Source organism: Arvicanthis niloticus, chromosome 10 (assembly GCF_011762505.2).
Source record: "Arvicanthis niloticus isolate mArvNil1 chromosome 10, mArvNil1.pat.X, whole genome shotgun sequence".
Classification (NCBI taxonomy): Eukaryota; Metazoa; Chordata; class Mammalia; order Rodentia; family Muridae; genus Arvicanthis; species Arvicanthis niloticus.
Genome location: NC_047667.1, coordinates 45,274,346 through 45,301,913, shown reverse-complemented (window position 1 = coordinate 45,301,913; position 27,568 = coordinate 45,274,346). Strand labels below are relative to the sequence as shown.

General features: G+C 39.0%; 1 protein-coding gene across 2 annotated transcripts in view; it reads right to left on the bottom strand.

Annotated features, from left to right (window-relative positions):
• Positions 1-26,897, bottom strand: part of Astn1 (astrotactin 1) — a 305,388-nt gene extending 278,491 nt beyond the window's left edge. Inside the window, exon 1 of one of the 2 annotated variants that reach the window (XM_034513161.2) lies at positions 26,403-26,897. In XM_034513161.2, the coding sequence (XP_034369052.1) occupies positions 26,403-26,685 (283 nt within the window). In that variant the 5' untranslated portion in view covers positions 26,686-26,897. The remainder of the gene's footprint in view (positions 1-26,402) is intronic. The other variant, XM_076941440.1, reaches the window with a different exon arrangement.
• Between the last annotated feature and the right edge of the window lie 671 nt (positions 26,898-27,568).

Genomic DNA, 27,568 nt, shown 5'->3' with positions numbered 1-27,568 from the left:
GACTTGGTGACTTTTGAAAAAAGCATCACCATTGCCACTAATAAAATGTGACAGCTGAAGTTTGTCACCAAATTCAGTTCTGTCTTTTTTCAAGACCCGTTCAGTCTTGTCTCCAGGCACTACCCTATTGTGCAAGACCTCAAGTCATTGCTGGAGTCTTTGTGGCTTTTCTTTTGTGGAACAACCTATTTTTAAATTTAGCTCAACTGGATAACTTCCAGGTCCTAAGTTTTTATGACATTTGACTAAATATCCCCATAGAATTATCTCTGTATCAAAGTATCATATCAACTAGTATGGCTGTAGATTTGGTCATACTAGTTGGCTTTGCCTGTATGAGATGTCAACACAACTGAATTCTGCCCTGGACCATGATTGCTATCTTCACCTACCTTTTTTTCAAACAATAATAAATAAGATCTCACTTTGCTCAGCATGCAATATTATGATGCATCCTGTGAGCAAGGATATGAGCATTTAGGTTTCTACTTGAAGATATGAAAAAAAATGTTTAGTTGTTAGTATGAAAGTGTGAAAAATGTTGGTTGCTGAGAACCACTGATTGGAGTATAAACATTCCTTGCCTGTAGAAGAGGTCGTAAAAAAAAAAAAAAAAAAAAAAAAAAAAAAAAAAAAAAATCACCCTTGTCCACTATCCTTGCCTTGCCTGCTGCTTACCAAGTTAAAAAGTATTGGTTTGGGCAACTTGGAAAGTATGGGTTAGATTTCTTCCATTCTTGGGAATTGCTGATCTGGGCTCTGATTCTGGAGCTTTAATGATTTTGTTCCATAATACAAGTATTGAACAATTGTATGAATTGGTGAAATGAACAAAGAGATGTTGACAGTCTGTGCAGTCAAAGGATTGGTGAAGAAAGAAGGAAGATTCAAGGCAGAACTGGCAGAATCGTGATCACAAAGAGGAGAAACCAAGAGCACAGAGCATAGGTCCTCATCACAGGCTTCTTAGCTATAGACATTATAAACTAAGATAGAAGTGATGTGTGGGACAAGAGAGAAAAGACGTTCAAGGATAGCCCATATTCCTATGGATATTACAGAATGAAAATGTTACTTTGAAGGGCTAATTCCTAGAGGCAAGTCTGCAAACACAGATCCTTAAACAACCAGCATGAGAAGTCACAGTCACTCTGAGTCAAAGCTGGAATACAAATCACCAAGTCCAATGAAAACTTAGGCTTACCTTTGGATAGCTAATACTCAGAGCTATGCTTAGAAAACATTTAGAACCAATGATTGCTGTGCAGCATAACTGAACCTGGGTCTCCTGCATCTTACTCTAATGCTCTCTCCCAAATGCCTTTCTGTCTTCTGTGATTTATGATGATTTTATAGACTAGAAAGCCTATAAATGAAATGTTAACAAAAATAGCATCCAGTATATTGGAAAACATAAAGCATGTATCTATGGGTCTTAGAATAGAAAGTGATGAGGATAAAGTTTAGAATGAGGTTAAGAAACCAGCACTCAAGGGAGAAAAAAGGTGCTTTCAAGTACCAATGACAGGAACAGTCCCTGAAAAGCTGCAAGGGGAGACTGATGACACAGTAGTCATTTCACCTCTCAGCAACCAGAATAAGCTTTAGAAACAAAGCCCAGATCATCGATTCTCAGGGGAGGAAGGAATCCAGCCATTAAGAAGAGAGAGATGGCCCTTCTGAGCTAATATACCCTCTCACCTTAAAAAGGCTAAATAAGTCTGGCTTCCATTCAAGGTCAGCTTTGGAGTGAGCAGATTGGAACTGTAGAATTTCCTTGCCCAATCAAATCTCCCTGCCTCCTATGCTGATATCACTTATCACAGGATAAATCTTATTTCGCCACAGAAATAAAAGGCTTAAAATATAACTAACTGCTGGTGGGTACCGCGCAGGCTAAACCTTATTCACATTCAACTACAGTCTGTGAGGAGGAACATTAATGAGATGAGATCTTCCAGCTTTTGCTTTGAGGGTGGAGGAGAAGCCATTGAGGAATCTCTGGTTGCTGAGGCAAGTCGATGAAAAGACAAGTCCATGGAGAGAAGAGGCTGCAAGCCCCAGATATATTTAGAACAGTTGGTCATTTTTGCTGAGCCAACATGGCTCCACCTTCAACTGGACTGGGACAAATGGCTGTGTCCTGAGGTGGTTTTTGTCATGCTAATGCACCCAGACAGCTCTGCTTCAGGAGATTTAGAGGGGGTTTTTGTGAGTTTGTTTGCATGAAGCTGGGCTTGCTTAGAAAGCCTTCATTAATCAGGATATCACTGAACTGCAAAGGAAAGGACACTTGGGAACTACCTGTGAGGAGACAGAAGAGAGGGGGCAGCCTGGGTGGAGGCCAAGAAAGGATCAAGAAGGGACATGTTCCTTCTGCCAAGCTTTGTGTCAGCTTCCTGCAAAGACGACAATTTCCTGCAGTCTATCTCTCCTCAGCAGAAGAAGCAACTCAAGTTAGAACACTTTGCATGGAAGTTGGTTGGCCTTGACTGCTTAAAATAAGTTCTAGATTCTCTGACACTGACTTGTTCTTTCCACTCAGCTATGCAGAAAAGCAAGAAAGGAAAGAACAGCCTGCTGAAAAACCATTTCTGGTGCAAGTTAACAGAACAGAGCTCAGGGTGGTGTGAATCTCATTCATTTATTTTGTGACTACCCCTTAAGTTTCTGGGATGAGCATAATGTTTTCCCAGGCACTTACAAGAGTAAGTTCTCTTAGAAAAGATACATAAGAAACAGTTTCTACTGTAGACCAGCATGTTGTTTGGGTCAAAATGAATACCTAAGTTTTATAAACTATGCAAATTCAATAAGAAGAACTGTAGGATTTCAGGATAACAAATGCCCAGATAAGATAGGGAGTTATGATAGAAGGGACTTTCTGGGAGAGTATTGAACTTATTTTAAGCAGTCAAGGCCAACCAACTTCCATGCAAAGTTCTCTAACTTGAGTTGCTTTTTCTGTGGAGGAGAGATAACACTTAGCCCATAAGACTGTGTCCTTCATAGGATCCAGAAGGAATGACCTGGTGAGAAGCAAGTCAGGACTGGAACAGACAGGTCCTGAGCAGAAGCTTGAGCTCAAATCACATAGGTTTTGAGTACCAGAATCTGATACAGCAGAGATCTGTGGCAGTGACTGAGAGGATTGGAACTCATGAAGATCAAGTGCTAAGTTCTGCTGGGCTTCAGGATTTATCTAATACAATTACTATCTTAATTTTATAAGTGGAAGATTACAGTGGAATTCCAGTGGCAGGTTCACTACTTCCTAGATGAGGGTTAGTGATCACCAAGAAGGTAAGTTCTTTTATTAACAAATGAGTGAAAATATCTCCAAACACCACTTTGACCTCAAAAGTGTGTTCAATTGACTCCAACCAAGAAAAATAGTAAAATATGAACATATCACACCTGAGCTAGAGAATCAAATGTATATAAGAATATGTAAATGGATGGATGAATAGATGAATGAATGGATGGATGGATGGATGGATGGATGGAGTCTATCATCACAGTATTGTTACAGTGAACATACTTTCATGAAAACAATGTTACAGTGACTAAAATTGGCTCTTCTTGAAAGTCACTATGGCTTCCCAGATGTTATAATCATATTGCATTCCATTTATGGGTATATGCTGGACCTTGTGGCCTTATGCCATATGACCAGTATCATCTGCCCCTAATTTACCTCTGACTTTTCTAGCACACAGTAGACATCATATAAATGTTTTATGGGTACATAAACAGATGAAATAATCTAAGTATAACATGACCTGATTTACCACTTTTTGGAAAATAAACCTAATCTCTCACCTAGCACATGTCAGATCACAAATAAAGACAGTTTGGACAAAATCCACATGGTACGTACTTGTCCTTCATCTACTTGGATTCATGTGGGTATGCTACTGTGTGTTATTTAACTGTAATTTACTGTCTACTCCTTGTGAGTTGTCTCATCTAAGATGGGTCTTCTGTTAAGAAGATGGCAAAAGAGAGAAAGATGGTGCATTACATCTGGGCACATAGAAACGGGAAATAAGGACAAATAAGCCAAAGACTTGTAGGATCACATAGTGTTCTCTGGACATCAGAGGCTTGGGGTTAGTCATGCAGACATTGCCATTGAGCTTTGTTCACTACTTAGCTGTGTGTTCTTACCATATAAGCCATAATTTATACAGTAATAAAAAACACTCACTTCCTAATATTGTGGCAGTGATTGTGTAAGTAACAGTGATGACCCTGATCATGCAGCCAGGAGCACTAAGCCTATGTAGAACCATCCTTACTCTGGCTTCATATTTTCATGCATGAGAAGTCTCAGTATCACCAAATACCACTCCACTTTGGTACTCATTGTGGGAAAAGACAAATATGTCTGACTGATGGCTATGAAACAAAAAGATGGATTTATCAAGGCTCTGCCCCTCTGGTTCCTCTCTACGTTCTTGGTCTCTGCACTCCCATTGGATATGCCTCTGTTACCTTGTAGAGGGTTAGCACCACCTCTGTTTCCATGGAGACCTGACAGCTATAGAGATAAATTTTATTTTGACAAAATGTTCAGCAAGCCTTTGACCATACCTAAGCCTTGTATCCTAGTACAGCTTCATCAGATAAGTGTGGTCTGTTCATTTTGACCTCATGTCACTGCCTTTTCATTGGTTCTAAGGTTGGCTAGAAAAAAAGTGACACTCATTAGACACACTTGATCTCAACAATAAATACTTTGGTAAATGGCATCTTGGCACAAAAACCAAGGCACAGCTATGTGCTACACTTTCTCACATGACTGTATGAAATTGCCAACAGGATAGTTTGGTGTCAGATTAAAGTCCACATAAAATGTAGTTCTACCTACATATGCTACCTTCCCTTTCACCATGAATAAATTCTCTTCAAACATATAGTGGGCATCAGTCCTACCAGAATATATTTTAAAAATGCTATTAACATTATACCATGAATCCCAGCTGTGATGGCTATGTAGATATCCTCTAAGATGACTCCTTCTGTCATATTTATTCTGTGCTAAGTGTTATTTGAGGCAATAAAAATAATAATTGAAAATTGCCAGCAAATTTTCAAATTCTACACAAGATGGTCAGCATGTAGTTCATAATCAAATTGCTATCATATTCTTGCTATATTAATAATATATTATTATTATATTATGTTATATAAAATATGCCTGTAATATCAGCAGTTGCTATATGATATGCAAATCCAACAAATAGAAGAATAATAAAAAATAAACAAGTCAAAGCCAGTATAGAAAATGAAGTTAACTATAGTTTATATGTCTGATGTTTATAAAACTGCATATAGTTGTTCATCAGCATCTGTGGAGTCTGGTACTAGAACCCATAGCAGAGATAACTATCTGAAGTTGCTCAAGTTCCTTTAGAAAGTAGCAAAACATTTGTATATAACCTGCCCATTCCCTGTAATAAACTTCAAATTATCCTTGATTACTTATAACACCTAAAACAATACAAGTAGTATTAAAATACCTGCTACATTATATTATTCAAGGACTAGGACAAAGAAAAATGTCTAGACATGTTTTGTATAGGGGTGTGTGTTTGTGTGTGTGTGTGTGTGTGTGTGTGTGTGTGTGTGTGTGTGTGTTTAAAATACTTTGAAACTGGGATCAACTAAAGCCCAGATGTGAAGGCTACAGACACAGAGAACAAATTTTACTTTATCCTGCTTCTCAAGGCGCCTCGAGACTTAAGCAAAGTGATTCAGAACACCAGATGATGTGACTTGGTCTAGACATCCAGGCACTAGAAGCAAGAAACATGAGAAGACTGGCAGATTGCAGCTACTGTTTAAAGGTTCCCTCCTACATCCTACATCACTGCCACACTTCACAATTAAGATTCTATACAAAAATTCAAAAAACAAAATCCAAGAGGATCTGGAAATCGGGTGGACTGAGTGTACTTTTGTTAACCAATGCTGGTTAAGAAGCAATAAAAAAACTGTGAGTGATGGTGCACGCCTGTAATCCCAGCACTTGGGAGGCTGTGGGGCAGGAGGATTCCCATTAGTTTTTGTTGCACAGTGGACAGGAGAAAAATAACAATCCCCATAGCAGACCCCACAATACCCAAATCATTTCCTTCTCTATCTGGAAGTCATTATTTAACCTAGGAAGTTTCTGGCTTCTTTAGAGACAACAAGACTGGGGAAACCATGACTAAAACCCTCACCAAGCTCACATTCACTAACAGCGAGAACACACACTGTGAATCAAGGTTTCTGGGGCCTGAGAACTTCACATGGCTGAGTTCCAAATTATTCAAAGTGATTTAGACACCCAAGGGAACAGAAAACACTGAGCTTCAGAAGACAGATGTCAGCAAATTCCCTTCCAACTTATACAAGAGTCCTCCCAGCCTTCTGCATGCCCCTGTGGGTATCTAAGGTGCTTGCATAGTTATCCTGCTCCAGTGTTCTTAGTAATCATCTCTGCACAGAACTCTGAGGGTGTAAAACTGCCATGCAGCAGCATGATTTACTTGGTGACCTGAAGACTAAAGCAGTTTTTGCATTTATATTGGGGAAAATCCATTAACTGGATAATTTACATTTCCCTCTCGAATCTCCCTCTAGTATGAACATTTCCAAGTTGTTGTCAATGTCCAGTCTTTGGAAGAACATTAACTTCCATCATCAGCACCATAATCATCAATCTACATTGTAATATGAGAATTACAGGGAACTCAGATTTGCTATGGCCATTGCAGGGACATTATTCTAGGCTTGACCACCATCTGCCTATAGGATGGAGAATGCAAATCACTTAGAAGTGGTACCCTGAAGGAAAAGGCCTGTTCTGGGAAGTCATCATCCTGGGAGCATCCACTGTAGGAGCCACTTCCAAGGTAGAAAGGGGTTAGGAAGTAAATTCTCCAAATAGCTAAAACATGCATTTCTCTTAACACAAAATATCAGGCGTTCAAATGATACTTTCATAATTTAAGTTAGCCATATCAAATATTAGTCATTTTCTTAAAATATACTTTAAGTTAATTTTTTCTTAAGTTGAATTTCTCTCTCTCTCTCTCTCTCTCTCTCTCTCTCTCTCTCTCTCACACACACACACACACACACACACACACACACACACACACATCAATAAATGATCAGCTTGATATGGCTATTTAGTTGGCGTGGGGGGTCCTTATTGTGTGGTCCAGGCTGGCTTTAAAGAAACCATCCTTTTGTCTCAGCCTCACAAGTGCTAGAATTCTAAGAGTCTCCCAGTAACCAGGCCTACTGCTTTTCTAACACATGTTTTCTAATACATATTAAAATATATATTTTAAAAAGATATTCCAAGTGCCATTTAAAGTATTCTCATACTCATGTTAACTTAGTTTTATTACAGTAAAACTAGACAAGATTATTAAAATAACTAGACAAGACTATAGAGGATAAGGTGGATAATGGACACATGATTACATCTAGGGACACTCAGTAGTGTTTTGCAGCTTTCTGAAAGCTTAATGTCATTTCAAACTAACACAATGCAGCTATTAGCCAATCCCAATAGTGAACAAATTCAAACAGGTAAAAAAAAATTCCATTCATTTACCACACAGTTTATCTAGAACTTTATCAAGTCTCCATGAAAAAAAAATATGTTTTTTTTGTGATATGATACTACATTTTCAGTTTTACCTTGGGTTGATGACATCATAGGAAATACTGGAATGTGAATTCTGTGCCAAGTTACCTGAAAAGACTAACTCAGAAACAAGTTTTAAGACTAGGGGGAAATGGAGCTCCATAATTTAATGTTACCTTAGAGCTGGCTCAATGGACTAGACTCCATTCCCCATGTCTTACAGACAGTCTGATTCAGTCAAGAAGTGACAGTCTCTCAAATGCTGGGAAAGGTAGAGTGATGGCCCACTGAATACATGTGAGTTTGAGCCCCTTCCCAGGAAAATGTTTCAGACTATAAAAGTATTTCCCAAAGGCTATGCCAGTCCACCTGAGGGTTTTATGGACAGCGAATGTGCAAGTAATGTCTTCTCCACCTGCCCTAGAATAACTGGGGGGATGAGGAAGGTTTCCATCTACTCATTACTTCTAGAGATGTGTCACTGACAAGTTTCAGAAGCTCTGCCTAGTATCTTTGGAGCACCTTACCTATTTAAATCCGTAGGTCTCTAAATGCCCAGTCCTCAGGATTGCCAGGTCTGAGTTGATACTTAGGGAACCGGATTACTCTAGATTGTTTAACATTTAGCCCTGGAAGAATCTGTCCTCCCTCTGTTCCTCTGGTGATAAATGAAGGTACAAATGCCTGGGATTCTGAGTTTCTCTCCTAGCATAGCTCAAACTCTTCCAGTAGCTCTAGAACGATAATCATCACCATCTCCTTTAATATCAGGTCCCCAGGGAAATAAGCCAAAGTTGCTTTAAATGTCAGTCTCTCTATTGCTCTCCCTGGTGACCTTTAGGTAACCATAACAGTGTGCCTTCCAGGCTCAGTATATGCCCAAAGTCCCAAAGACAGTGGCTAAATAAAAGCCCCTCTGAAAGCCCCTCTAAGTTCCTAGATGCTGTGACTCTTAACCAACTGCCTTCCATTTTTGACCCACAGACAGGTTAAGCTAAGCCTGGCAAATCTAGTCATTATAAGTGCTTGTGAACATAACGCTCTGCCCTCGAAAGGAATCACAGAAAACTCATTACACTTCAGTAATAATAATAAAGGATCAAAACTTGAAGTACAATAAGATCATAGGTGTTCATTCATTCATTCATTCAGTCAGTCAGTCAGTGTGATGGTTTGTATATGTTCAGCCCAGGGAGTGGCACTATTAGAAGGTGAGGCCCTGTTAGAGTAGGGGTGTCATTGTGGGGTGTGGGCATTAAGACCCTTGTCTTAGCTTCCTGGAATCCAGTATTCTGCTAGCAGCCTTCAGATGAAGATGTAGAACTCTGGGATCCCCCTGTACTATGCCTGTCTAGATGCTGCCATGTTCCCCACCTTGATGATAATGGAGTGAACCTCTGAACCTGTAAGTCAGCCTCAATGACTTTTCCTTACAAGAGTTGCCTTGGTCATGGTGTCTGTTCAGAGTAATAAAATACTAATCAAGACAGTCAGTCAGTCATTTAATCTTCTGCCCATTGACCAGATTCTATATACTAATCAGACATGAATAGTAGGCTCAGAGACTAGGAAATGCAGGCATACACATTCATGTACCAGTGGGTAGTGTGACAGAAGAGATGTAAGCCAAGTGCTATAGCATCCACATGAAAAGCAGTGGCTCCTTTCTGGAGCACCATGGTCAGTCCCAGCTGAGATCCTTTTTTATCTGGGTTGGTAGTTCTCATTCTTGGTCTCTACAACCTTTTTCAGTCCAAATCTTACAGAACCCATAGGGAGTATCGTTCACGTGGACTGTATCTACCAAAGTATACCATATCTGAAGCTAGAACTGAGAGAAGTTAAAATATTTACTCTTCCATTTATAAATAATAGCGACCCTGCTACATGCAACATTACCCATGGATTCTGTGAAAGATAATTACATTTATAAAGCAAAGCCTAGTTAAGATAGTTCCTAACAGATTTTTGCAAAGCTTTTAAGTGCTGTTTTAGGAGCTGGAGAGGGCTCAGTCACTAAGAACTTCTAATGCTCTGGAAGAAATTTAGAATTCAGTTCTCAGCACACACATCAGACAGCTTACAACCACTGACTGTAACTACAACTCCAAGGATCTGATACTTTCTTTTGCCCTCCATAGGCAGCGGCATGGACCTGCTCATACACACAGATATGTAAATCTATACTTTTTCTTAAACCTTTAAATGGTGTCTTAATAAAAGTCAGATGGATTCTCATCTTGGATTCTACACTGAACACAGAACCAAGTTATTTTTGTTGGATTTTATAAAGACAATCCCGCTTAAAACAAATATGAAATCATAAACGATGGTGGTTATTTTTCCTCGATGCTACATAAAAGCTCAAAAAGTAATTTCTTCATTGTGGGGGTTTATGAGGGAGCAGAAACTGGAAGGTGAACTTTCTGTATACCTTTGATATAAAAAATCCACTGCTAAATTTGAAATCCAAAGATATTTTCTCTATTCATGCATGCTTTTGAAGCGATACGTGGAAAATAACATAACATACTTATTATATAGATTGTCTAAATATCAGCCCACTTCATGCTACAGGTTCACAATTCTCACACTCTTATTTCTGGTTTCATCAGAAAAGTCTTTTGGTATTGGAAAACTGTGATGTCTCTGTGGCCTTCGCAAGTTTTATAACATCCTAATGGTTCTCTTAAAAGCTTGAATCTTAGCATTGGCAACAAAACCGTTAGTGTTTGCTATTTAACCAAGCTGCTTTTTATTCATTTTGAAGAAAAGCTTTGCTAAATACATTCGAGAAGCTACAATTTTCCTGCCCGTTTTTCCTTCAGCTAAGAACTCTGTGACGAGACAAAAACAGGTACTTTAGCTTGTGGCTCAGACAGTCACACTGCAGCTTGGGGCAAATGTGCATTTCCCATTTGAAGACTAGCAGAGAACATGTAGACAAGGGTCAATAGCTGACAAATGAATTGTGTGTACTGCTTCACTTCAGTCATCCCCAAGTAAACACCAGATCTGTGAGAATAACCCGTGAGTATGGTTCAAAAAAGTACAATGACTGCCACAACAGTTGATATGACTGTTCTTACTCCTCTTACAGTATCTACAGTTTTTCCCATGAGTTTCAACAACCTAAATCAATGTAAATATCAACTCAGAAAAAAAATCTCAGTTATATCTTAATATTATGATGAAAAAGAGTTTAAAGAGCTTCTGCAAGGGTCACATTGACCTCTGGGAGCCTGATACATTCCTTTGAGACTCAGTGAGCTAGACACGAGGCCTCTGGAGTTAGCCTGGTGAAGATCAGCAGAACCAAGGTCAGATGTGCCAACTATGCACCTACTTCAGAAAACATAAGCATCCTGCTCGATGCTGTGGCACTGAAATGGTTAAGGATATGTTTTCTGGAATGTTTGTTTTGAAACAGCACCTCACTGTGAAGCCAGGGGTGGCCTGGAACTGACTATCAACGCCCTGGGTAGCACTGGTATTATAATTAGGAACCACTGTGCTTGGCTAAGAAACTATCTTCCTTTAAGAATCATACAATTCTTAAATGTATGGTCAAATGGAGAAAACTATTATTTTAGAATTAAAATATTACTAAAGAAATGTACTTGGAGTGCTATGAAAAGCAAGAAACTCTCAGAAATTTTTGAGAAAGAGGTTGCACCTAAGATACAGAGAGAGAGAGACAAAGAGAGAGAGACATACACACACAGATACATGCACATACACTCACAAATAAATACATAAAACACACAAATACACACATGCACAAATATACATCCATAACACACACAAATATGCACATACAACATATACATATGCACACCACTGTGTGCATATACACAGAACACACACACAAACACACAAAATACACATAACACACAGCACACACACAAATACATATGACACCCACATATCCACACACACAGCACACAGCTCACACATACAAAAACACATACACACAACACACACAGATACATACATACAACACTCATTTATGTCTACCCACACACACACACTCACAAAGAATGGAAACAATTCAGAGTTAAGACACAAATGTCAATGGTAGGTCACTGTTTTGAAGTAGAAGGCAGAGAGTTGTAAAAATGACCTTGAGGTCACCCATTTACCTGATCTCTGTCCAAAGAGCCTCAGAGTTTGACTTCAAAGTCAGAACAGATCCTGATATTGTTTTTCTCAGAGCTGACCAGATACTGCATCAATCTGGACAGAAACTGGTCTGAGGATGTGCAGGCAGCGTTCTATTCTATTTACTAGACCAGGAAGTGGCAAGGAGTGGCTTCCAGGGCCTGCTGGGACAATACAACCTCCTTTTTTTTTCAACTGAAAGATCAAAATCAATCTTGTCTCTTTCTCTGAACATTTTCCCACATGATGTGATGCCTGGAGCTGTTGCAATTGCCTTATTATGAATCTGCTAATGAAACCCACACTCATCCCTTCAACGAGGGAGAGCAACAGTGTTAAAGGCACTATGCTGAGGCTGGAAAGGGCAAGTTGTGGTTAACATGAGGGAACTGAAGCCAGCCAGGAGCACACATAGGCAGGTAGGTAAAGAGACCTAGAGAAAAGAGTGAAAGTCTAGAAGAGAAGGAAGGCACAAAAGAGTGAGGTACCAGAGGAGGTGGAATTCATGCTTCTGTGACATGGCTATGTCTCCTTTAATTTTGATGATGTTGTCGAATTCAAGGTCATGGTTGGGACTTAATATCTACACAGAAAGTCTTAGAAATTGGGGGGAGGGGTCATAATTAAAGCAGAATTTGTACAGTTTGCAGTTGGAGTTGCAGAGAAATCAGAGGCCATTTATGCCTAATAACTTGAAAACGTTAGGTAACCAATGAGACATCATGGCAAGTATAAATATGTAGGGATTACATTGAAAACTTAACTATTTTAGCAAAAATCTAAAATAGTCCCCTAGGGAAATGGGAGGGAAAGTTCATCAAGGTCAATACAAAGTTAATAAACTATTTTCAGGAAGGAATCAAGATCATACCTCAGATAATTATAGAGCCTCAAGTTCATACAAGTAAGAGCATTTATACACAAATCTTAGTATTTGCTCTGGACCTGGGAGAAAAATCACATAGATTTTGGGAGACAATTCTCATCTGCTCATTTGAGCACTGAATGTTGAATAGTTATAAAAACAATATAATTGACTATAGTGATAAAATGTATGTTAGGGAATGGATGGTGTCAGAGTGTTCTAACACACACGGATGGAGACTACAAAGCGATCAATGAACTGGAGAATTCCCAAGAACCAAATGAGGAGCAGAATGGAAGAGAGCATGAGAGAAGCTGAAAATAGAAACTATGACAGGTAGGGACAGTATCAGAGCCAGACACATTTAGGGATCAGAAGAGTGTGACCACAGTGATATGTGTACAAAATGCAGTTTTAAAGGTGGAATTGTGGGGGGATGTCCAAGTAATTATAAACCAGGATATTAGATGTACTGTCTATATGAAAGGTTGGCCAGCTATAATATCTAGGTCACTTGCTGGTTTCTCTAAATAAAAAATTTAACAGAGCATAGCTACAGTGATTTATTCACCTATTATATTTACCTAGTATCTATGGGTGCCTTTTCACTATAATCTATTGAGTTGTTATAGACACCAAGTGGCTTAAGATTGAAAATATTTACCACCTGTCCTTTTGGAAAACACTTGTTAACCTAGGTCAACACAGTTAATAGACTTATATAAAGGCAAGAGACAGATTGAAAGAAAAACAGGGCCAATGCCAAACACAATCACTGGTGAGTAGCCTGGACACTAACAAATGGGACAGAAAGGAAGGGAGAGAGTGGCAGAAGTAAAGAGATAAACTCCCCAAAACAATTGCTATTCTGCAAGGATAGCCGAGCTCCGTGTGCAAAGGATATATATATATATATATATATATATATATATATATATATATATATATATATATATAGAGAGAGAGAGAGAGAGATTAGTTGAGTCTTTTCAGTTTTTCCATTTTCTTGAATTAAATCTAGTATGTGGTCACCCAGCTAGCAGGTCACCCAGCTAGCATTGCATTTCCAGGTATGGCATATGGCATTTCCTCCTTTTTTAAATTAAAAAAGTCATATTCTGAGCATCTGCCCTTCCCCTTCCAGCAAGCTCCTGCATCCTTGTGAACTGCTTTACCACAGAGGAGAATACTGGTTTTAAGGATAGCAGAGGAATGGGATGGAAGGATCATAAGCTTCTAAACAATTGAATAAAGCAGAAAATTCTGCCAAACTTCACCTCTGATCCTTGGATTGTCACCTGAGGGAGGCATAAGCCTCTCTTGATTTAGTTGCTTTTACACAGCCTCTTGGGTCAGAAATAATTACACAGTTCTTTTTGTCCAGAAAGCTAACCTATCATGCCCATTTAAAAATCTCACTTAAGAAGTATCCCCATATCTGGGATTTATATTTACATATATGTTTTATATTCAGTTAACTCTGGAGTCCATACATGGTTCTGATGCTGAGAATTCATCCAATAGAATCTGCAATGGCATGGTGAAGACAGTAACCATCCATCCATAGGCATGGGAACATCTGAAAGTGTGCAGTGTGTCACTTAGCCATGACACTCCATCAGATTATGCCCCTTTGTAGTGCTAGAATAAAAGAGCCATTGTGCTAGTCACACTTTTGTTCCTGTGACAAATATTTGAGAGAAACAAGTTGAAATGAAACTTATTTCAGCCACAATTTTAGAGGTTTCAGTACAGGGTCACTCTATTGTTTTAGGACCATTGCAAAGCAAAAACATCACAGAGAAAAGATATGGTGGATAAAAAGCTCTTCCCCTCATGTGGACCAGGAAGCAAAAAGGAATAAATAATAAAAAAAAAGTGTAATGACCAAAATATAGCTTTCAAAGGCATAGTCCTACTAATCAACCTCTTCCAACCAGCCCACACTTTCACCAGTTCCGACATCTCCCAATAATCTACTTAAATTTTGAGCTGATCAAAGAAGTTAACTATTGCTTAGGTCTTAGTCCTCAAGATTCATGATCCCATGAGCTCTGAAAATACACTCACACACATACATAAATGTGCTTTATTCACTTCCTAGGGCAATTTAAAAATCAAGATTCACAACATTCGTCACCCAGGAAATACTAGGACGGACAAAAAGGGGGACACAGATAAAAAGAGTAAGGCAGAGAAAGAAGAAGAGGGAACAATAGGATAAGGAATGAGTCTGAGGGAATTTATATGCAGGGAAAGCAGAGAGACCCAAAACCTCAGTCAGGACCACGGTGTGCTGACTTGCAGTGTACCAAAAGATGCCATGTGCATTCAGACTAAATTCCATACAGTGGAAATAGAGTCTCAGGGAAGCTAGATAATGTGTCAATCATTCCTGCAGTCTAGAAAGAGTTAAACACGAATTTCACTAGGTACTGCTAGGATGTACATGCTTAATCTCATGTCCCTTCAACTATGTGTTGCCACTTTTAGAGATGGCACCAAAATATTATGTAAATATTTATTTACATCCTTTGACCTATATTTTTATTTACTCTTTCTATTACTTGGTTCCTTAATCTATAGCTCATTATTTCTGACCCAAGTTCTATGACCCATTCATTATCCCAGCGTCCTTTGACTTTTATCTATTACTTAGGTGTTCATTATCTCACTAACAAAGTCACTAATTCACAAGTTGGTCATTATAATCATCCCATCTCCAGGTAATGATTTAGACATCATAGATCATTTCAATGCTGTTTAAATTGTTCTAGAAAAAAGAAGCAATTACTTTTATGGAGCAAATGTAAAATTGATACTAAATTCTGACAAAGGTTACACAGTCAGAAAACCTAAGAATAGCCTCACTTAGAAATAGTGGTGAAATGTACTCTTCATAAAATATTATTAAACAAAATCCAATTTCATATTCAAAGAACAATTAATTATTACCAGGTAAAGACTGTTTCACAAATGAAAAAGCAGTTCAAAATGAAAAAATCTGTGTATATAATTTAGTTTTCAAATAAATCCAAGGACAATGTATTAGTTAGGGTTTTACTGCTATGAAGAGACACCATGATCAAGGCAACTCTTATAAAGGACATTATTTAATTGGGGCTGGCACCAGGTTCAGAGTTTCAGTCCATTATTAACAAGATGGGAACATGGTACCATCCAGTCAGGCATGGTGTAGGAGGACCTGAGCGTTCTACATCTTGTTTCAAGGGCAAACAGAAGACTGGCTTCCAGGTAGCTAAGGTGAGGGTCTTAAGGCCCAAGCCCACAGTGACACACCTACTCCAACAAGATCACACCTACTCTAACAAGGCTACATCTCCTAATAGTGCCACTCCCTGGGCAAAGCATATACACAGCATCACAGACTACAATCCTATCATTTGTTCTATAAATACTGAAAAACATTTAATTATAAAAATATTCTTTGTAAAGAAAAAAACTCAATTCTTCTTTAATATGCTAACTTTTATTTATCTTAACCTAATTTCAGAACCAGATCTAAAAATTATCAAACGGGTATATAGTAAAGGTGACATCTCAAATCTGAGGGAAACCGGAGGCAACTTAATGAATGATACCAACATCTGAGAAACTGTAGAGATAGCTAATGTATTACTTCACATAGTATATCTGAACAAGCGAATATGCCACCACATACCAGAAAAAGCTCATGATCTATTAAACATTTAAATGTAAAGGATAAACGTTAAGATTTAAAAGAAAACTTATGAATCAGTTTATAATCTTTAAACATGTACAAAATATTCTCAGCTAAACTTTGAAAAAGTATAGAATCTAAAAAATAACAAAAATTAATGCTTTTATTTTATAAATTCCAAATCTTTCCCAAACCTAGTAACAAAATGAACAAACAAGGTCTTTCATGGCAATGCACAGGTTTCAATCCAGAATTTGGGAAGTAAAGGCCAGCCTAGGCTATATGAGATTACCACAGAAACAAATATAATCAAGGGGAACGAATCACAACTTTATGTAAAATGCTTATAATTGACATTATAAACAAAAGGATAACCTACCAAGTATCTGAGTACTTGTAACAAACAAAACTGAATAGCAATGGGATGTTAGTCTAGTGGACTGACAAATATTACACAGCTGTGAACTGGTAACTACAAAGTGCTGGATATAGAAACCTTCACGTATCGCTGATGAGAATCCAGACTGATGTACCCACTGAAGTGCAAACTGACAATCTTGTTATGTATTTTTATCTTTATGATCAGAAATTCTCCTCCTGGCATATGATATATGAATTTTACCCCAAAGTACCTCAAGAGATATGCACAATGATAATAATCACAACATTGTATCCGGTGGTAGGCAGTAAGAAGCAACCTGTGTGTCAGCCATCCATGGAGATAATAAAATATGGTCAATATCCACAATGGGGTGTTCTGTAAAAGTTGTATTCCTTTGAACTACGGTGCCAGTGTTCCTTATATGCACTGCTATATATGGTAGGCTATATATGTCTGAGTACCATATACATCTGAGCTTACCTGAGAGCTAATTCAAAGTTAAAAATTAAAATTTAATCATTCCGTCATTGCACTAACTACATTTGCAGTTCTGAAGAGGTACATGTTATTAGAAACTACCATATTGGATAAGGCAGACATAAAATAGCATTATTGTTAGACAAAAGTGGTCAAAAATCATGTATCACGGCATGATTAAATCTTAATAAATATAGTAGTGAGTAAATAAGGAAAAGGGCGTGGTCAAGCACACCTGTAGTCCCAGCTTAGGAGGTAGAGACAAAAGGATCAGAAGTTCAAGGCCATCACACATTAAATGAGTCTCATTCTATAAATAAATACATAAATAAGTAAAAATGTAAAGTCTAGTTGTGGGACAGCAAAATGACTTGGCAGGTAGTGGTGCTTGCATACAGCCCTGAGTTGTTGAATTCAACTCCCCCAATCCACACAGTAGTAGGAATGAAAAGACTTTTGTAAGTTGTCCTGTGATCCCCACAAGTACAGTGTCGCATGGAACATCTGAATTCCCCCACACATGCACACACACATGCACACACACACGTGCGCACACACAAAGGCACACACATATGCACACCCAAATGTATCCACATGTGCACACACATGCACACATACCCCACACACACACACACATACTAAATATTTTTACAAGGAACAGTAAATAGAAATTAGGAACAAAGATAAAGTAAAATCGATGCCCAGAAAAACAAATAAAACTTTGGAAAGAGGCTTAAATAGACTTAAGTTAAAACTAAGCTGTGAATTGGGGAATATTTTTAGCATAAGTCTCTACATTGTAATCACAATAAATATGCACAAACACAAAGAAAAGTCAGTACATGAAACTTGTATGCAGCCTTCAACCAGAACAACTTCTTTGACAAATTCAAGAGATTTTTCTAAAAAAGGAGACACTCAATGTATGTTCACTAAGACTTTTAGCAAATATGAACTTCTTTGGGTACAAACTACAAGAAGAATGCTGTTGCAGACATCAAGGGGATGAGCATCATTAAAGACAAACAAACAAACAAACAAATGACCACAAATGTTCCCTGAAAAACTGGGAAACAATCCTATTACCAAGTTCGCTGTTGGCCCTGTTGTAAGCACACAGGATCAGGGCAAGAATTCTGCCAAGATAACAAATGTGTGTGTCAAACGTATCAACACTTCGAGGAGTCAAGATAACTTCCTGAACATGTGAAGAAAAATTATGAGATGAAGAAAGACACTGAAGAAAAATATACCTGGATGCAACTGAAGAGACAGATTTCAGTCCTGCCCAGAGTCTAGAGTTAAGGCAGTAAAGATGAGAAGAAAAAAGACCAGGGTATTTTGTAGGATAGTCTAATTACTTTATAATACCATAACAATGGATATAGTATCACACAAGAAAAAATGAGAGGCACCAACACATGAGCATTTATGAATATATGTAACTTTAGAGTGCCAAGAGCCAACTCTAATGGCAGGAAACTATAATAAAAGAAATCACTCAGGCGATTCAAGGTCCCTAAGATAGGCTACAGAATGTGACAAAAACATTAACTCTATTATAGATGTCTGAACAGTCTCTCAGTAAAGGCAGTGAGGGGTACGTGCTGACCTAAGCAAGTTTGGAAATGAGTAGTGTTTAAAAATAAAGCAAAAAAAAAAAAAAAAAAAAAAACAAAAAAAAAAAAAAAAAAAATAAAAAACAGTGTACCAAAAACTGTACTCTCATTGCTAGTCATTTGTGGGTAAGCAGTTCTAATAACCACTACAAACTGTATTCTGGAATTGAAATTTTAAATAACTGGATGGCAGATGATCAGAACTGGGTTTCCCATTGTGGAAGTAAGATAGTAAGGAGAGAAACTGTAGAGTGATTCATGAATCCATTAATAATACAGAAAGTAGAATAGCGTTAAAGTGGTCAGTATGAACTGATGCTTAACTTGATACGCCTATAGATGTTACCTATAGAAATGGCCTCTGCATTCATGGGTAGACGAGTCATTATACATAGTTTGTTCCTTTGATGTGCCAGATAACAGGGTCATCAACAACAATATACCTAGTCAGTACATAAAATAATTCCTGCTGCCTATATCTTGGTTTTTAATACTATTAAAAAAAAAAAAGAAAGAAAGAAATCAGTGTTCCTGAGATATAGAACCATTTCAGGTATGTGGAGGGAATATCTGAGATAAACCTAAAAGAACTTATGTTCGCTAAAAGTAAAAAGTGTTCAAAACAAAAATCCACACTAACAGAGGCATGTGAAATGCACAGGAGCCTACTAAGAGAGTTCCCATTAGACAAAGCTAGAACAAGCAATTTGCACAATAAAATCAATAGAATAGTATTGAATTAAAACCCCAAATATAAAATAAATATTTCCTAGTGTATAAAATAAGTATTTATGAGTCCATTTGTTATGAATGAATGAATAAATAAATAAATAAACAGAAAATACAATTCTCTCATATAGGATGATTCTAAATAATTAATAAAGACATTAAGTCTATAAAATAGGTAGTATAGTGTGGTCTGTGGGCAATGTATTGTGCTGGAGTTGAGTTCAGAATGGGGAGAAGAGTGAACCTCTATAGCAGAGACCTCACAGAACAGCCTCACTAAGTAGTCAAGATCAACAGCACCTGTGATCAGCCATGCTGATATCACATAATAAAAATGACAGAATAAGCCTTCTTCTTCAGACTCCCACATCTCTTCTGATTACCAGAAAAAGTTCAGAGGAATCCCAATGGAAGATTAAAAACCAGTCAAGACCATTATGAACAAGTCTGAGAACCTGTCATTGGCAAGAGAAGCCTCAGGAAACAGGACACGTAACCAGAATGTAGTATCGTGCTCAGGACCCTGAGCAGAAAGCCAAAAGCTGGTTCTTTGGCTGTGACAAGAACATCAGTCTAATGTAAAAGGTTAACAGGAGGAGAGCCTGAGTGATCATGTATCTATGTTCTAAATAATGAAGCATGGTTTTCAAAACTAAAAAAAGAAAATAATTCTGTCATCATCTTCAAAATTCTCTTTATTCCTCCCCATCACCAAGATCTTCTATTAGCTGTGATTCTGCTTATTCTGTCTTTTGTATCCTTGCTTTACATAAACATTTGACCACTCTCTACCTGTCCTCACACAAGATGACCCCATCATACATGATGACACATCATGAGAGTGTCAACAAATTTACTTCCTGTCTTCAACTAATGATGCTTGTAGGTTTTGCTATTACCAATAGCATTGTCACGAATATTCCTGGTATACACTAAAGACTTTCTGTGTTGTGCATTATGTAGCCAGAAGTGAAACTGCTTGGTCTTAGGGTGGTCACATTTTTAAGCCCGCTTTTACAAAAGTTGTGGTATCGATTCAGATATCCATGAGCAATAATCTAATTTTTATGAAGTGTCTTCTGTGAAAAGAATCCTCATGAAGATGTTTTGATTTTCTTATAAAAATTTTAATCTACATCATATTTGTAATAAAATTAATATGGTGATAGATGTCATTGTAATGCATTAGAAACTGTCATAGGTTAACACTCTGGATGGTTAACTTGTTGTAATCTGTGGGCATCTATCTGAATGTGGTTAAAAAGAAAAAGTGAAAAGATTTAATATATCTCTGCTGAAAATGTGCCAAGTTCTGTCCTCACAAACTGACAGTTATCTGAGAAACTCCTAGCCATTTAATTTTAATCATATTCAAAAGGAGGGAAGGGAAGAAGGGATAAAAGAAAAAAATCGATAGAGGAAGGAAGCAAGGAAGGGAATGTGTGTGTGCATACATATACATATGCATGCATGCATATGCACGTACATGTCTTTGCTCTATAAAACAAGATCTCAATCTTCCCTCCAAAGAGGGATAAAGAAATTAAGCTTGTATTTATTTTTCTTTCATAAGCTCCAATGTCTTGAATTTAAGCTGTATCAGCAGATCTTGAACACTTGAAGCATCATAAAAATTCATCATTCCTGCATTCAGAACTCCTTTGATGTAAAAAAATCTACATTTCTATGGAGAAACAGTAAATAATAACCCTCTCAATACTATAAATTAGTGTGATCTGCTTGTATGTGTTGTTCAAGTGTTGAAAACTCCAGCGTAAGATTGCTATCATTCATCCCACCATGTCTCAGATGAGGCTTCAATTCCATATAAACTTGTTCACTGGTAATCTAAACAGTTCACTGTATGGAGAAGCAAAGCAAATAAAGGAAATACGTTTTAAAGTTTCTCTTTCAATGGGAGATGTAAAGATGTGTGAGAAGAAACTAGGGATAGTGAAGTACTTCAATCGCTTACGGTTAGTCCAAAGCCCACCTGTAAGGAGAAAATGCTGTCCAGTGTTAAATCTGAAGCCAGTTGCTCATTACATGATAGCCCACTGGGCTCTGATGGTAAATTCTAAGCAGCGCAAGACCATATAACAAAAAGTCAGAGGCTTCATACGAGAGCTAAACATGGTGATTTTGCATGGGTTCATGGTTCCACCTTTTCATACTTTGTTTGAATTTTGAGGGGACAGTTCTCAGAATATTGACATATCGTCATCACCAACTGGCTTATTCATCATGCCTGTGGATGCCATAGAATACCTCCAAGTAGTAACGGAACAGGACTAGAAATAAGAACCTCTCCAATTCATCATAACCAAATCGAACTTATTAGGTGTTTCTTGGTGGAGTTCACCCTCTGCATTGAGGCTTGTGTGAGGAAAGACTAATTGGACAAAGATGTTCTAGAAGCATTTGCACACAAAGGATTTCTTTGTATAAAGCAGATGAATGTGTTTTCTTTATCTTTGTCATTGCCAGGGATCCTTTATTTATGTAAAAAGATAATTTTTGAAAAAATTAAACCATACAGCAGAAAGAAAGAAAGAAAGAAAGAAAGAAAGAAAGAAAGAAAGAAAGAAAGAAAGAAAGAAAGGAAGGAAGGAAGGAAGGAAGGAAGGACGGACTAAGTGTCATATTAACTATCCTAAGTTTAAGTGATAGACAGGTCAACCCATTATTAACAAGTGGACCCTGAACACTTTGTTTACCTCAATGGCCTTAGCTCTTCTCCACTTTGGAATGGATGGTAAACCAGAGGCTGACACTACATTTGTCTTCATAGACTGTTCTTTTAACCACCACACTGGACTACTCTAGACACCTTTGACAGCATCTTGTATGTGGATTCTTGCTACACAAATACAGGCTGATTAATCCTTAGGTGTACTTTTGTGAAATCCATGATAGCTAATGCAAGATGCCAAGGCTCAAGGACAAGCTGTTTTTTTTTTTTGTTAATGTCTATAGATGCAAAGGCTCAAGAGTTGATTTGAAGCAGAACACCCTCTTCAGCTAGCATTGGGAGTAATAAGCACATCTTATCCATAACACTGAAAATCTGGATGCCACTCTTCATATTAACTGTATTCCAAGATCAAATATGCTCCCAGAGCAGGAATGCCCACTTCTATGAAAGCCAAGATACAATTTTTAGTTGAGATATTAGTCTGGTAAATGTTTGAAATCTCCCAAGAGAATAATATGGCTTATGTACTCAAATATTTTTAGTTAGAAATTACAGTTGCTTTGCAATACTTTAAGAACCTTCACAACACATCTGAAAGCAGAGGTTTAGATTATCTGACTTGGAGTTGTCTGATAAGTACCATAAAGAAGACAATTTGCCACAATAAAATTCATATTTGTGGAAAGGCAAAGCTAGAGATGGCAGGACCTGAATATAAACATTCTAATTCAAAACTATATATAGCTAAAGAAGATGTAACTTACAGTGCCATCTTACCTTTGTACCACGGTCTGCAACTCTCACCTCAAAAATAGGTGGCAAGGACTTCTTCTACACTACCACATCTTACAAGTAAAATTGACAGTGCTGGTAGCTGAGATAGCCTCTGGAGCCCCATCTCACTGTTTCCAGGTCAGGTCAGCCCTTCCTGCCTGACCTGTGGAGAGCCATGCCTTACTCTCCAGACCCACACCCACACCCACTCTTACCATATCTAGGCTCCACTCTAGTCAGAGTAATTTCCATACACAACCAGGTTATTTCTATATCCAAGTATTTATAGTCACCACCATCCTGTTAACTAACCTTTCCACATGATTGCAAATACCTTCACTTCTAGATAAAGCCAAGTCAAATCTGCCTTTTACTCTATTCATATATACGTGTGTGTGTGTGTGTGTGTGTGTGTGTGTGTGTGTGTGTGTGTGTGTACAATATATATTGTACTCTTTGTAAACAAAAAATGCATTAGTGTTCCAGATGACAGTGGTCTGCGGAGGGGTTAGGGAAGACTTCACAGAAAGGTTATATAGATGCAATGTTCATACAACAGGACACCCATAAGCAGGGAAAGACAGAGCTCTCTAGGGAAATGAAGACGTGTGCAAAGTCTTTAAAGGATCCCAAAAACTGTAGATGACTTGTAAGGATGTGAGCCTTGAAAAGGTGGCAGCAAGATCACTTATTAAAGGTCCTTGCTTGGAATGGAAAAAAAGTGTGTATGACTCGTTGACATGGTAGGACTTGAACCTCAAAGCAAAAGAAAGTCAACACTTGCTTTTTCTTTAATTCTCATTTTTTCATTATTCTCATTTTTTTTCCAGGAGTGACAGGACCTGATTTTGGTCAAAGCACTGCTCTTCTCCCAGGAGCATCTATTTCCTTGGCATTCTTATGCTTATCAACATCCAAACACACAACTTGATATGATTAAAGTTCTTACAAGTATCTTTGTGTTCCTGATGAGTAGAAGATACTTGGGGCCAGGGATGTTGTGGTTAACTTCTGTGTCCTGATAGCCCCAAAGAGAGCTAAGAAGTATGAACTTCATAAATTCCCATAGCTACTAACTGGAAGCAAGTCTGCCACCAGAGAAGTGTGAGACAAGATCTACACGCAAATTATTATTTCCCTAGCTATGAAGCTTGAGTTGCATGCAGCACCCAGGATCCCAAAAGTTAACTTTAAGAACAAGTATCCTCCATGAACTTGGACTCCTCTCCCTTTCTGTTCCTTTAGATGCTTCTCCTTTGGAATTCCAGGACAAAATGGACAGACAGACACCAGCAAATCACTGGTTCTGAGAGTATTTTGGCACCTGGGAAGTTGGAGAACAACCATGCACTTTCTGGTCCAGAAGTGAAAGTGCCTGTTCCTCTGTGTTAATGCCTTAGTGCAGCAGGTTACCATAGCAACCCCCACAGGGTGCTGCAGTGGGCAGCTTTGTACAGCTTTGTACAAAGGCTCAGGAAACCAATTATTGAACATCTAAGCTTTGGACATCTAGCTCATATAGGTCTATATACAGGCCTGGCTTTTGGAATTCTTCAAAAAGAGAAGTGGCATTCTGAGTGGCTGCTAGCCCAACCGCCCCCTTTCATCCATGTGTGTGCACCTTTATGCACAGTAAATACTGCATGCAGAACCCCAAACAATCTCCTTAAGAAACATATAATTCTCCCACATTCATTCTTCCAAAGCATGTCAAACAGATTGAATTTGCACATCAGCATGACTTCAACAGAACTTTGTATCCACTGAATAACTCAACAAATTGTATGCTGCAATGAGTAGCACAGCCACTGTTCCTATTGCTAGCCAGCCCCCAGTCTTATTATGTTATTGGTATTTTTCCTGCATAAATAAATAAATAAATAAATAAAATAATCCATTCAAGTGTGTAGGTTGGCTTCAATGGTTTTAACTGAGTTGCACTCCAGGAACTGTAAATGAACTTTTCATAGGACCAGGTAATCTTTAAAATTACTTCTCCATTGAGGCTCAAAAAGGAGGGTTTACTCACCTACTCTTTTTTCCCTCTCAGTATAAAGATGAATCTTTGTAAAAGAAGAGCAGCAGGAAAGGTTCTAATTTCACCTGTGGTTTCAACCTACACATGGCCAGCAGGGAACCATGTTCCTGCAAAGTGAATTTGAATTTGTAGGACATTAAGTAAATGTGATAGTATCCTGGATTGATATTGATATTCTCTCTCTCTCCCTCCTCTCATTCTCTCTCTCTCTCTCTCTCTCTCTCTCTCTCTCTCTCTCTCTCTCTCTCTCTCTCTCTCTCATTCTGGTTACCTTTAACTCTTCTCCTGGATAACATTGGAATATATGAAGCATATTGTAAGACTTTGTAATTGTACTCTGATGAAATGGCATGCACAGTAGGTGCAGGCAGCATGGAGAGACATAAAGCTTCAGATGGAGAAGTAGAGAAATGTGTTACCTAAGTCACATGAGCCTGTGATGCTTGGCAAGATGCTTGTAATGAAAACAAGAAGAGCAGTGTCAAAGGGACATAAGATGCAGGGCCTGAAGAAATTTTGAGACCTAAGAAAATTAGGAGAAAGGGATCAGAGAGATGTAAACAAAGGAAAGAGAAGCCATTCCATTCTGTGTGCAGGGATAGCTATACCTACCTAGGGTAGTCAGGAGAACAGAGGAGAGCAATAGTAATAATGGACCACACAGTTAGACCATTTCCTTAGGAGACATGTTTATATGTCATGGAGGTGTGGAGGCACCTGAATAAAAAGGTTGTTAGATTTAGACATGAAGGTACAACTTCCTAAGATAAACTTCAGGCTCATAAGAAAAAAAATATTTTTGGAAGGGTTTCCAAGCCCTGAGGAGTGAGGATCAGCCCTAGCAGTAAAGTATGCACATGCTGACAAGATGACCACAGAACTCCTGTTTCCAAAGTCTGGGGGATAGCTGTGGTTGGGTCTGGGTGCCCAAGGAAGTGAAGCATGTGTCATCAAGCAGTGAGAGAGGCCTATGAGAGTTGGGCTGGAAACTGACTCTGTTCAGATGTGTTCCTGAATGAAAACTCAAGGCTGAGAAAGGTTTCAGAGACTCTCTAGCAACCTGTTCCTTTGGGGCAAGGCAACTGAGAGGGAAGAAGGGTCAGGTCTCCAGATTGGATGTGGGGAGACATCAGGTGCACTGAGGCCCAAGTGCTGGCCTGCAAGTGGGTGTGAAAAAAGGTCCAGGAGTGGGGCGGATCCAGGGAGGTAGTGTGGGGGAGGGGAAGTGGCCACAGCAAGTGAATGTGTGGAACGGGCGCGGGGGGGTGGGGCGGGGGGGGCGCCTGTCCAGCGCCTCCTCCGGCCTCTTCCACCTTTCCCGGGACTCACCCAGCACGAAGTAGGGTAGCTCCGTGTTCTCTAGGTCGTCCACAACGACCATTTCTCCGGGGAAGTCATTGCGCACAGAGAAGAGAAGCTTGGGTTCGGAGGCCGAGGGACTGTGCATGATGCTCAGGTCGTTCTCACGCAGGAAGGGCAGTGCCGACACAGTGATGCTCTTGAGCTTACACTCCAGCTCCTTGGATGGATCCACGTCGCCGGCAGCTGTGGCCAGCACCGCAACCGGCCCCCAGCAGCAGGCGAACAGGGCGCAGAGCCCGGCTAAAGCCATCTTGAGCCCTGGCCGCCTTCCTCCCAGCGCTGCGATGGTGGGGGAGGCAGCCAGCAGGGAGGGAGCAGCGAGCAAGCAAGGGAGGCGGGGGAGGTTGGGGAGGGGACGCGGAGCTCGAAAGCCCTGGTCCCCGAAATGAGATGCTTCTCAGAGAGCCTAGGTTTCAGCACTGAGGTCTGGAGAGCCCGGCTCTTTGTTTCCCAGAGCTGCTTATCTGGGGAAAGGAAAGGGGGGTTGGTGGGGGTGTGTAAAAAAAAGAAAGGAAGGATGTTGGGAGGAAAGAGGAAGAGAGCTGGGGATTCTAGGGAATCAGGTCAGCCCCCAGCTGGCGGATGATGCTCCTGCCTCTCTCCTTTCCATCCCCCAGGCTCTTAGTTATTAACTACCTGCTCTGCATTTTTAAAATTGCGTCTTTGTAATGCAAAAATCTCTCCTGTCGCAGCATCTTCCAAAAGGCTTGGGGAAAAAGCATACACTGGCACACACCTTAAAGGGCTCATCTTCAAAAGCAGGTGTAGGGGTTTAGGGGTGTCTTTCTAGATAAAAATATACCCAGTGTTTTGGGGGGTTGTGGGTGTGGCTTATCCTCCTCCTCCTCATTCTCCTCCTCCTCTTCTTCTTCATTTTCTTCTTCCTCTCTTCCTCCTCCTCCTCTTCTTCTTCCTCCTCCTCCACTCCTCCTCTTTCTTCTCCTTCTCTTTCTTCTCCTCCTCCTCTTCTTCCTCTTCAAAAAAAAAACTTCTTAGTTGGATTGGATTTGTCTGTTTGATTAAGGTGTTGAGATAAATGCACACGGATACATTTTGATCCAATATGGATTCTGCAGAATAATTAATGATAATATTTGCAATGTTGATATAAATAGAGCAATCAAAAAACGACG